The following is a 12,720-nucleotide window of genomic DNA, read 5'->3' on the forward strand; positions in this document are numbered from 1 at the left end:
AATGAATAATGCAGAAGCATACTAAATCAAAGAGTGGTTTTTACGCTAAAAATGTACATGGAAGAAAAATAGCCCACGTATATACACAAAGTTCAATATTGAATAAGATCCCAATTTATCAATTTATCTTACAAGGCAACTACTGGTAGCTTTTTGTTTTTTCAGGTCAAATTTATTTTTTTATATTTTAATATTTAGATTTTGAGTCTTGGTTATTTTTTATTTAATAATTTTGCCCAATTTTACTATAGAGTTATTGTGGCAATTATGAAAAAATAATTTATTTAGTTGTTAACGTTTATATTTTTTTAGTTTAGTACTTATACTCTCAAAGTACATAAAAATTATAAATAATATATTTTTCATATTTTAAATAAAAATCATTAAAATTATAATTTTAAAAAATCCAAAAATCATGCAAAAACAGAGATGCTTTAAAATTAAAAAAAAAAACTTTTTATAGTATTCATATATTTATTTCCTATATTTATAGAAATATTTCTATGTTTAATTCTAAAGAGAAAGAATGTTATTAATTTGAGATATTATATATATTTAAATAATTAAATCATCATAATTTTTTTGGTATTCGTATCTGTTTTACAACACGAGATTCGTAGATACTCCTCTATATTATGCCAACTTTAAAGTTTGAACCAGCGTCTTCCCTTGAAAATGCAATATGTCTTACAATTGCACCAAACATTTGTTGATAATGATCATAAAATATTTAATACATAAGAATGATACATGCAAATATAATAATTTAATCAATGTTTGGTTTATAAAATTTATCCATAAATTAAAAGTGATTAAGTGAATAATAATGTGTAAAATTTGTGGGTTGGTTTTTAATATTTAGGGTTGATAATATCTTTTCCATTAATTGAGTCATACTTACTATACTAGATTTTTTTTTCTTAATTTTCAAATGCTTGACATCAATAATACTTATTAGTAGTGTGAACATAATGGAAACGATGTCAAGAAAAGTCATACTGCCCCAATGAGTAAGCTACGAAGTTTATGGATGGATCCCACAAAGGAAGACATATTGCCCAATGACTAAGGTAGACGATAACTTTCACAATTATTGCAGGAAAGACTTTCCTTAACAAAATTAAATTATTGAATTATTTTTATTTTATATAAATTTAAATATTAAAAAGACCTCTTTAAAATGGTTCTAAATTAATAGGGACTAATGATGTAAAAATAATGATAAATTATTGAATTATTTTAAATCATGAGGTCTATTGCCAATATAACAAGAAATGCGGAATATTATGAAAGCAATTATCTAGATAATCATTTGAGTTTACTCGTGTTCCTATTTTGGTCACTCATTTTAAAATTTGTTATTTCAGTCACTCTCGTTAGATAAATTATAAGTTTTAGTTAAAAAATATATATTATAAGTATGAATATGTATATTATAAAATAATATATGTTATTTAAATTCTATACAAATTTTAACAATATGAGAAAAAAGTATACTATAAAAATTTAACGTGTTAAAAAATTATTATAATATACTTATTTATAAAAAAAAGTTATGGAAAAAAAATACGAATATAACTTATTACAGCCTTCTCTGCCAGGGATCCTAAGGTGAAGAATCTCACTTTATTTTTGTATGTTTCTTATTAAATTGAGAAAAATAAAGGATAAGTGTAGTAAGAACTTGTATGTTAGTTCAATAATTGCGATTAACATTTCTGGGATTTTATTGTTTTCTTAATTTCCCTATGTTGAAAATTGGCCTACCATGTTTTCTTAATTTCTGGGATTTTATTGTTTTCTTAATTTCACTCGCATCTTGTTTTATTATGGATATATGTTGTTATTAGAAAAAAATCTAGTTTAAAAGTAGTCTTTTATCAGAGCGAAAAATTAAAATTTTGAAATTTGAGTCAGTTTGTAATATTTATGCAACAATTTTCTTTAGAAAAGTACTTGTGCTCTGTGTGAGATGGATTTTACATGTTCTCAGCTTTCAACTAAACAACTTTTTTCGCTGTTCTTGTACTATAAATTAATTCGAGTGTGGACTTGAACAATCATGAATCAAACACAAAACCAGTAACAATTTATCACTTTCAATAGGAATGTAATTATCTCTTATAATAAAAACTAGTAGAATTATTATTTCAAAAAAAAAAGAATTTATATTTAGGAAATAAGTTCTCATCATTTTCGGACAGAATACTCATATTGAAAACTGTTGTATAAATAACTTTACTAGTGCGATCTATTTGTAGGGAGATAGGAGAATCTTGTTTGAATTAATAAAATACAAATAATATTCATTTAATAAAAAACTAGTCTTCAAGTTTAACTAGAAGGAGGTGACACATCATAGTTATATGTACTAGGGCTGTCGTCCCTCATATGTATTTTGAGAGGATTTTGGGCCTCTTTTATATTGACTTCGATTATATGTGTTTTTTATACTTTTAACCCGACACTTTATAACTTAATCCAATTTAATACATGTTTTTCTATTTCCTAAAATAAATATTGTTTATTAATTTATTTTAATTAATTAAATAAAAATTTCAAATTAAATAATTTTCTCAACGAATTCTAATTTCATTAAAGTCACAACTTTACCACAAAAAATTATGAGAAGAAATATTTAATTTCCATATTCAACGGATTCACAATGACCAATTAATTTAAATCTATTTTTGAACCTCAATTATTTGATTAAATAATATTTCAAAAATCATAAATTAATTCTCAAGTCATTTTCCCACTTAGTGAGAAAACATATTCATTTCCAAATGTGACAAATTTCTCTAACTTAATCATTCACATCCATTTATGTTCATTTGATTCTATATTCAATTCATTTTTAGTTTCAACAAGCTAAAAGAGAGATCGATTGAACATATATAATTAGGGCTAAAATGATTTATAATTAAGTTCCAATTTTTTGCTTATTAATTATAAACTCATTTAGCCATGAAGTCATTCCAGTATGGTATTGTGACTGAGCTCTCCCTAATTACATGCCATTACGAAGGCTACTCGATCAGTGGTCATCTAATGACTTTCTCATAAATGTGTTACCCTCATAGGGTATCCTTAATATGTTTGGATAAATTCGTTCTCTTAATATGATCCTATTTTATCTTATGATAACCATTACATCGCCCTTCATGAAAAGCCAATTATTATCAATTAGTAATTAAGTCATTTATCACAAAAATAAGTGACTTGTGGCCAAATTTACTTTTCTTTTATCATGTAGTGCCAATTATAGGATATATCAGTTACTCATTTCTTGTGTAGCACTTATTTATTTTACGGAAAAACCTTTAGTTTAATACTTAGTTTTGCAACGGAAAATTCCGGAAAATTCTGAAGTTGATAACTTGAAAACCATGATTTTGTTAAGTGAAACATATAGTTTTGCCGATTGAGCATGTTCTGAAACTTTCGTAAAACTCATTTCAAATTTGTAGCTAAAAAACTTTAGCTTGTTTAATTTTGAAAACCAAGCATTTATTGTTAATTAATAAAAATCATGCATAAATCTTTAATTGACTAACAGAAACCAAAATTAAATCCGAAAATTAGTCTAAAAACCAAAAGTCTAGAAATTTTAATTATGAACAAAACAAACCATTTTACGTGAGAAAATCAATCCGAGTTCCCAAACGCCGCCTGTATGACCCACACAACCTAATGGCCCAACCCATATGGCCCGCATGGCTCACTTAACCCAATCTGTGTGGCCCACACAGTATGGCACACAGACCGTGTGGTGTCGACAGTGAATTTTTGGCTTCACGTCGTTCGTTGTTTTTTTATATTATCATTACACACCTGATCATTTTTTGATGCCAACACAGCAACAACAAATCCAGCACCTAAAAACGACATCCATAAACAATCAATCACACAACCATACACCTTAAATCAATTGCTTAATAATGAATAAATTCCACAACACTATCTCAAATAAACACCAACCAACCTTCAAAAAATGAACGTTTTGCACATGTACCTCTAAAGAAAAGGCTGTTGATACTCAGCCCAACAGAGGAATACACTCTTCTTGATTCTCACCTAAACAGAATCATACAACAAACTCATTATAAGCGCCAAACTAAATCAAACTGAATACCAACTATCTCAAGAAGTGAGAAAATATACAGAGGTTAAAGAAAGAAAAGGACGATTAAGAACTTAATATCCCCTTACCACACACGTCTAAACGATGAAACCTATAACGAATATTGGCACAAAACCAATACGACAGCAGAGGAGTAGGGGAGTATAGAAATCAATCAAAAGGAACAAACGAAAAAGTAATATGTCGAGGAATTGGGAACGAGCAGAATAAAATCAAAGAGAGGGAACAATTGAACAAGAAGAATAGCAAGAAAGTTTATTGTAACAACAAAGAAAAAAAATGGAAAAAGAAAATAATAGGGAAAACAATACTAATGTGAGAGAGAGGAATCATAGTACGACAAAAAGATGTAATAAAATTAGGACATAATTTCTTAAATAATAAATATATATATATTTTTTAACAATAACCACCCATATCCCCGTTAAATCCCCTAACTAACCACTATCAATTTATCAAAATCCAAATTTAACCCAACTACATCCACATGAGCGGCATAGGCAAGAAATTACAAAAACATTTTCACTTTGTACGCATGAGGATTTAAACACAAAACCTTTGGATAAGTTAAAGCCTTACCATTGAACTAGCAAACTCATTCTTGTCACAATTAAGAAAAATTAAAAAATAAATTTAATATAAAAGGTCAGAGGTTAGAACAAAAATAGCAAAAGTCCAAGGGAAGATATTCAAACCCAAAGCCTCTCACACACAAGCACAACACTGAACCAAATTAATTCCCTTGATGCAATTACACAACATTCAACTAAAAACAGGGCGTGACCACTCTCTCAATTCACTAACCTGGTTTTTGGGATGTGACAGGGCTCGACCCTAATCAACCTAAAATTTCTTTTCTGCTTTTGTTTTGCTGCAATTTCACTATTATTGCTTCTATTTTGTTGTTATTATTTGGATATTGTATAACTTTTATTTTATTGTTAATTTTATTACTATTTTAAAAGCATTTACTTGTTAAGTTACAACTATTATAGTGTTATTTAAATATAAATATTTTTTTGAATATATTTTTAATTTGTTGAAAAATATTTATTTTAATATATTTGATGTATTATATTTTTAAATTTATTTTTTATAAAAATTAATATAAAAAATTTAATACAAATAAATTAATTTGAGCTCGGGTCTAACATTTTTAATATAGCACAATTTTAACAAAATTTAAACTAATTTTTCGAATCCACTAGACTTGAACTTAAAAAACAAATCTAAAATTTCACATCCACCAATAAACCCAAAACTAGTGTGAACAAATTATAAAGATTAAGAAAATTCAGAGGTGTAAGAGATGCTTGTAAACCAATGTTTGTTATGATCTAATCATGTCTTTTTCCAACCTAATTCGAACGGCAGACTTTTGTAATCAATATAATATAATATAATACTTGATTTGACCCATGATGAAATAAATTAAAGAGTCATTAATTCTCAAGGAAGTTTCCTTTGTTTCGTAAGAGAGGACTTTATCACTTTCATTAAGCATCAGCAAAACTAGATTTCCCATTGATAATTTCCATATTTTATGTTACTATATTGATAATTTCAATATGTTCTAAAAAAGAACCGAGTAGATGTTTGTTGACTTTTTGAATCATGATATCTATTGAATGTTACTTATTCTATTATTAATTTGAAATATTATAAATTTATAATTTATTTATTTAAATTTAATAATTCATGATAAATTAATTAATTTAAATTGATAATTTATATTTTTTAAAGATAGATAATTTATACTAATTAATTAAACATATTAAATTTATAAACTTCATAGTTAATCATGTAAAAGAATGTAAGGTTACTTTAATAAGGCACACATGACAATCATACGTGGAATATTTAAATAAAATATTCATGTATTAAAGAAATGTGGGTATTATACCGCTATAGGTGTATGACAGACAAATCCAGGCATGATTTAACCTTATTCCATGTTAAAATTTCTTTACTTGTCGACAGACTCTTTCAGAGGGAAACTTCCATGAAATTTCAGCCATTTTTGCGAGCTGAGAGTTGATTCGTTTGCCAATCTAGAGTGACTAACGAGAGAGCTATTTTTTTAAAATGCTTACTGATCTAGGAAGCATTAAAATAAATTATCTAGCACTGCTATAACTGAAGTTGTTTATGATATAAAACAGAACATTACTAGGGAAGCTAATCTTATATGTAATAGTTTTTTCTTTAAAAAATGGCATCAACAAAAATGTTAAATTGAGTATAAAGTCAAACAAAAATATGATGCAACCCCGCGTTGGAAGACTTGAGTAAATTGATTGTTGAAGGAACAGGATGATATCAGAAATTCAGAAACTGAATCAATCTTATCAATTAAGAAACTGAATCAGGTTGATGGAGCTATCAAGAAAGCATTTGGAAGCGTCCAGCTCTTATTTCCTTGTTTACATTGAACTTATAGTTCTTGTCTCTTGCCTCCACTTGCAGGGTCTCAACATGTTTGGTTTAGCAAAAGCAGCTCTTGCAGTTAGAGGAAATGACACTGATCAGCAAGCTTTACTCCTGTTCAAAGCCAAGATAACTGGCGATGAGCTCAGGGTTATGGAGTCGTGGAATAGTTCTATTCATTTCTGTCAATGGCACAGTGTTACATGCGGTCGTAAGCATCAAAGAGTCACCAAGTTGGAACTACAATACCTCAAACTCTCGGGATCTTTATCACCATACATTGGAAATTTGAGCTTTCTCAAGGAGTTAAATCTTGTGGGCAACAGCTTCTACAACCAGATTCCTCAAGAAATTGGTTATTTAAGAAGATTGGAAACGTTAGAGCTGATCAATAATTCCATCAGCGGTGAAATTCCTTCCAATTTATCAGCTTGTTCTAAGCTCGCACTTGTTGATATGAGAGGCAACCAGCTAACAGGAGAAATACCTGCTTCGCTTAGTCTCTTGTCAAACTTGAAACTCTTGAGATTTAGCAACAACAGTTTGAGAGGGAGTATACCACCTTCATTGGGGAACTTGTCATCCCTTCAGGTATTTGCTTTTGCTATGAATGGATTAACTGGGATTATACCTGAAGCTTTGGGGAAACTAACAAATCTTTCACTTTTTACAATATCATCAAATGCAATTTCTGGTATCGTTCCTTTGGCAATGTTCAATCTCTCCAATATTGGAGTCTTTGATATTGGTCTAAACAAAATTCAATGTACTCTTCATTCTGACTTAGCAATCAATATGCCTTATGTTGATTTCTTTTCCATAGGGTTAAACCAAATCTCTGGACAAATCCCTGTTTCATTATCCAATTGCTCCAATCTAAATATACTTCAATTTAATGATAACAGACTTAGTGGGAACGTGCCTCCATTAGAAAAGTTGGATAAACTGTATAAACTTTACATGGGCACAAACCATTTGGGGCATGGGAGAGAAGGTGACTTGAACTTCCTCTGCACTTTAGTCAATAATACCGTACTAGGAATTGTATATATAAGTAGAAATAATTTTGGAGGGGCATTTCCTGAATGCATTGGCAATTTTTCTCGTACCCTTCTGCATTTAAGAATGGAATAAATCTCATTAATTTGGAGTGGCTAGCAACATCACAAAATCAACTATCAGGTCCCATTCCCTTTGATATCGGGAGGCTTCAGAAACTAAAGATATTTCTTGCTGATGGTAATTTTCTCTCTGGGACTATTCCCCATTGTATTGGTAATTTAACAATGTTAACCGAACTTGCTTTAGATGTTAACAATCTTCATGGCAACATTCCTTCAAGCCTAGCTAATTGCCAAAATTTGGTTTCTTTGGGTCTTTCTTACAACAATCTTCGTGGATCAATACCCGATTAAGTACTTGGGATCTCATCCTTGTCCATTACACTAGACTTATCAGCAAACTATTTAACTGGTGACCTTCCTGTTGCAGTAGAAAAACTGCAAAATCTAGGTGAATTCCATATTTCTAAAAATAGGTTATCTGGTTCACTTCCAAACAGCCTTGGAAGCTGTTTAAGACTGGAGAAGTTGTTTTTAGATGGCAATGTATTTGAAGGGCCCATTCCCGCATCTTTGAGTTCATTGAGAGGTCTTGTGGAATTGGACGTTTCTGACAATAATCTTTCAGGTGAGATTCCAAAATTTCTTGCGAGCATAGTGTCATTAAAGTATTTAAATCTCTCTTTCAATGCTTTTGAGGGAGTGGTACCAAGTGAAGGAGTCTTTAAGAATGCAAGTGCTACGTTTGTTGAAGGAAAAAATAAGCTTTGTGGAAGCAGCCCTGCATTACATTTACCAAGATGTAACTTAAAAACATCATCAAACACTTCTTTTTGAATAAAAATTGAAATTGTTGTTATTTTAGGAGTGACTTTTGTATTCGTTTTTCTCCTCTTCTTGTGGTTTAAAAAGAAGAAAGATCAGCAGCGAACAACAATTTTTGCCGAAAATTCACTTTTACGGATAACGTACCAAAGAATCCTAATGGCTACTGATAGATTCTCCACACAAAACTTGGTGGGTTCTGGAAGTTTCGGTTCTGTATACAAAGGAATTCTTGAAGAGAGTGGAGCAGTAATTGCAGTAAAAGTGCTTAATCTTCTGAATAGTGGTGCATCAAGGAGTTTCTTAGCTGAATGTGAGGCCTTGAAGAACATACGACATCGGAATCTTGTCAAGCTATTAACAGCCATTTCAGGTGTTGATCACCAAGGCAATGATTTTAAAGCGTTGGTTTATGAGTTCATGGCGAATGGAAGCTTGGAGGACTGGCTGCATCCATTTGATGACATGAATGGATCAAAAGCAATGAGAAACTTGAGCTTCGTCCAAAGAATTAACGTGGTAATAGATGTTGCTCATGCACTTGAATATTTGCACCATGGTTGTGAGGTACCAATCATTCATTGTGACCTCAAGCCAAGCAATATTCTACTTGATGAGAAAATGGTTGGTCATATAAGTGATTTCGGCTTAGCAAAAATCCTTTCTGTAAACACGATTAACTATTCTACTAATCAGTCCAGCTCCCTTGGATTAAGAGGAACTATTGGTTATACTCCACCTGGTAAGTTCACTTTATTAATTTCTTCTTTTATTTGAAAGCAAAACATACAATATAAAAACATTTCTTTGTATCTTTACAGATTACACGTTAGAAGCTATCTTTATATTCTTCAAGAGTTTTCCTCTGCAATTAATTCTAATTATTATTTGTGATGAATTAATTGTAGAATATGCGATGGGAAGTGAGTTATCAACAAAAGGTGATGTGTATAGTTATGGCATCCTCTTGCTAGAAATGTTTACAAGGAAAAGGCCAACTGATGAAAGTTTCAAAGAAATTTTAAGTCTTCGTAACTTTGTTAAAGCAGCTTTGCCTGGACGAGTGATTGACATTATAGATCCCATTCTTCTTCAAGAGAGAGCTAAACAAGGAACAGTCACAAACATCACCCTCAACAAGATCAACCTAGGAAATGACATACATCTTCAATGTTTGAATTCAATATTTGAAATAGGGATCATCTGTTCTGCTGATTCACCAAGTAAGAGGATGGACATGATTGATGTTGTTTCCAAGCTTTGTTCTATTAGATACAAGGTTCTTACCAAACGTTATATGATGCTAAATCCGCAGGTTTGTAATAATGTCTTCTTATGCTGAAGTAAACAACTTGCATTATTCTTTAAAAAATCAATCATTACATGACTTAAAACATAAATCCTTGTTTTCAAATTTTGTAGGTACCTAAGGTGCTGTAATATCAATGGAACCGAGCGGCTTATTTTAGGCAGAGTGCAACTACTCTCTTTTATTCATATTGTACTGTGTATTTTCAGGACTATTGATTTCTCCTAAGAAAACTTAAGAATAATATGTTATGTAGTGTGTTTGTAATTTCTATTGAAAATAAACCACTTCCCTTTGTAAATCCATAAATTAGAACTTTGTGCTGGTAATTAAATCTACTATGTTTCTTCTATTGCATATTTGCAATTGTTATATATTTTGTATTTATATTTTATTTCTTTAACAAAATGACAAAGTTCGGATCACATAATATCTAACACTATCTATATTTATTATATAAATCTTATATATTTCTAGTTTTAATATTCTTAAGAGTTCAAATATAAATGATAAAAGAAATTAAAAATCAAAAATTGTTTTAATTTAAATCATGAATATTCAATCAAGTTTTAATATTCAAATCACAAATTTATACTTTCTTTTTGTTTTTTTAAGATTTTTTATTTTTTTATAATTTTTATAATTAAGATTAAAATGATAAATCTTGTAAATATTGAGGACTGAATTTATTTTAGATTTGAAATCAAATTGATTAAATGTGTAAATATCAAAGGGCTAAATTTGTTATTAGGCTAATAAAACAAAACTCATGTTAGACTTCCCTTAGACAATTAATGAAAAAGTGACTAAAATATTTAATTTCAAAAAATTAAATGATTAAGAAAAAAATTAGTAGTTAAATGTCAATGAACTAAATAGTTGGGTTAAAAAAAACATCTCAATTGGGGACAAATTTCTGGTTTTCAGCTTTGGCCAGCACAAAGCATAGTGGTTCAGCATGTTTAAAACATATATCTTAATATTATTTAAAATTGAGAAATATCATGTAAAAATATAAATTTTAATTATTAAGTAATAATTTCAATTTTAAATTTTTTTATTGTTACAATCAGAGGTAAAGTTAGAAATTCTTGTTAGGGTGGCCGAAATGAAATTTTAATTTTTAATAGTGTACATCTTTATAATTTTTAAAGGATTAAATTAAATTTTCATAATTTTAGGGGGCCAAAGTGCAGTTTTACCTTTACTAATTTAAAATTTTAAAATTTTCTAAATGGCCAAAACAATAATTTTCAATTTTAAGGGGGACCGGGCCCCTGCCAGCCCCCTGGATTCTCCTCTAATTATAATATTGGGTAAGAGGAGGGGATAATAAGGTTTCAATTCGCTTTATCTAAGTATTAGACAAAAGCTTTAACCACTATTTCAAATAAGTCTTGGTAACTCGCAATTAGATTAAAATATGTCAAGTTCTTGTACTCATTCCAAATTTGGAATTTACTCCGTGTATTTTTATTTTAGGAATTTAATCCTACTTTTCAAATTTTAAAATTAAAATCCAATTATTAACATTGTTAAATTTAAGAGTAAACTATTAAAATAGTCACTTTTATTTACCTCGGGTTATATTTTAGTCACTTATGTTTAAAATGTTACTTTTGAGTCGCTTACGTTAACATGTTGTAACATTTTAGTCACTGAGCCATTAATTATCGTTAATGGTGTAACAGAATTTAACTTTTAAAATAGAGGCATTTCACATATATTAATTGTTTTATTTATAGTTGAAATTATTCAATTTGGTACATAACCCTTTTTGTTTATATTGTTAAGAAGTTCGTGTTAGAAATTAAGCATCAAAATAATGGAAAATACAAATTTTAAAAATATAATATACAATAAAATTATATAAATAATTTAATATTTGTAGACATTAATTTTTCACTCTAACTAGCATAAATTTAGTTTTTAATTAATTTGGTAAATAATTTGACATTAAATCAAATTATTAGTGATACATATTGCTTATTGTAGATTTAAAAAATTAAAATATATATATTCAAAAATAAATAGAACACATAATAATATCTTAATCAATTTATAAAATAAAAAATATTATCAATGTAACAAAAAGAAATTCAATTCATTCTTTCACTTTCTTTTTCTTATGAAAAATTAAATGTTCATATTCTTATATTATATAATTATTGATTGAACAATTGGATTTTCAAAGCTATATTTTTTTAACCCTAGATTTAATTTCCAATTTCAAGGACCATCTTCGAGAACTATTTCTATGTACATCGAAGGAAATATCATATTGCTAACTACAAGAGTAAATCTAAAGTGTTTTTTCAAGGTTTTTCCATTTTCTTTAGCTAAAAATTTATCATGATAGGATTTTATTTTCTATTTATAAGAAAACTAATGAAAGAAAGAAAAAGAAATAAAGTTTCAAGAAAACTTATTGGTATTAGAAATTGGCTCGAAAAAATGGCTCATTAGATGAGAGAAGGCTTTTTCTTTTTTGGAATTCATTTATTTTAAAAGTTAAAAGCTTTCATTAAGAAGTTTGATGATCAACTTAATAGAATTTGTGAATGTGAAGGGTTGAATTTATTAAATTATTTAGAATTAGGATCAAATTGAGAGAATATGTAAGTATTAAGGATTGAATCAATTATTATACTAGTTAGAAAAAGGCTTTTCGTTATCAATTTAATTGTGGGTGACCAAAACAGGAACAATTCTGTAACCTCTCTAACTCGGCCTAGACATTAGACCTGAATTCGGAAGATTACAATAGCCACCGAAGTGATCCGGTAACTAGCGGTATTTATAGAACAATTATTTTAAAACATTTGTTTATCTTTAAAAGAAAACTTAGTTAATTACCAATTTATTTACTACTCAAAATTCCTAATTATAATTTAGCAGCAAAAAGTTATTATAGTGTATATTTTTAGTAAAAACAGTAATTCATGCATAATTAA

The 12,720-nt window shown here is 28.7% G+C and overlaps 2 protein-coding genes and 1 long non-coding RNA gene across 4 annotated transcripts; 2 read left to right on the plus strand and 1 right to left on the minus strand.

Annotated features, from left to right (window-relative positions):
- Positions 1 to 3,441: 3,441 nt before the first annotated feature.
- On the minus strand, positions 3,442 to 4,472 carry LOC107902886 (uncharacterized). The gene is made up of 3 exons (XR_001685619.2): positions 4,213 to 4,472; positions 3,986 to 4,077; positions 3,442 to 3,878 (listed from the first exon to the last, which is right to left on the minus strand). It is a non-coding gene; the product is annotated as an uncharacterized lncRNA (long non-coding RNA).
- Positions 4,473 to 6,517: 2,045 nt separating this feature from the next.
- Positions 6,518 to 7,986, plus strand: LOC121228000 (probable LRR receptor-like serine/threonine-protein kinase At3g47570). The gene is made up of 2 exons (XM_041111030.1): positions 6,518 to 7,603; positions 7,696 to 7,986. The coding sequence occupies exons 1-2, from the start codon at positions 6,518 to 6,520 to the stop codon at positions 7,984 to 7,986; spliced, it is 1,377 nt and encodes a 458-aa protein (XP_040966964.1).
- On the plus strand, positions 6,594 to 10,095 carry LOC107902127 (probable LRR receptor-like serine/threonine-protein kinase At3g47570). Of its 2 annotated transcripts, none has more exons than XM_041110739.1 (4): positions 6,594 to 8,434; positions 8,548 to 9,199; positions 9,366 to 9,772; positions 9,880 to 10,095. In XM_041110739.1, the coding sequence occupies exons 1-4, from the start codon at positions 8,321 to 8,323 to the stop codon at positions 9,895 to 9,897; spliced, it is 1,191 nt and encodes a 396-aa protein (XP_040966673.1). In that variant the 5' UTR covers positions 6,594 to 8,320; the 3' UTR covers positions 9,898 to 10,095. The 2 variants fall into 2 exon arrangements, with proteins under 2 accessions (XP_040966673.1, XP_040966672.1); XM_041110738.1 differs by having other exon boundaries at positions 6,597 to 8,434; positions 8,545 to 9,199.
- Positions 10,096 to 12,720: the final 2,625 nt, after the last annotated feature.

Source organism: Gossypium hirsutum, chromosome A04 (genome assembly GCF_007990345.1).
Source record: "Gossypium hirsutum isolate 1008001.06 chromosome A04, Gossypium_hirsutum_v2.1, whole genome shotgun sequence".
NCBI classification, from domain to species: Eukaryota; Viridiplantae; Streptophyta; class Magnoliopsida; order Malvales; family Malvaceae; genus Gossypium; species Gossypium hirsutum.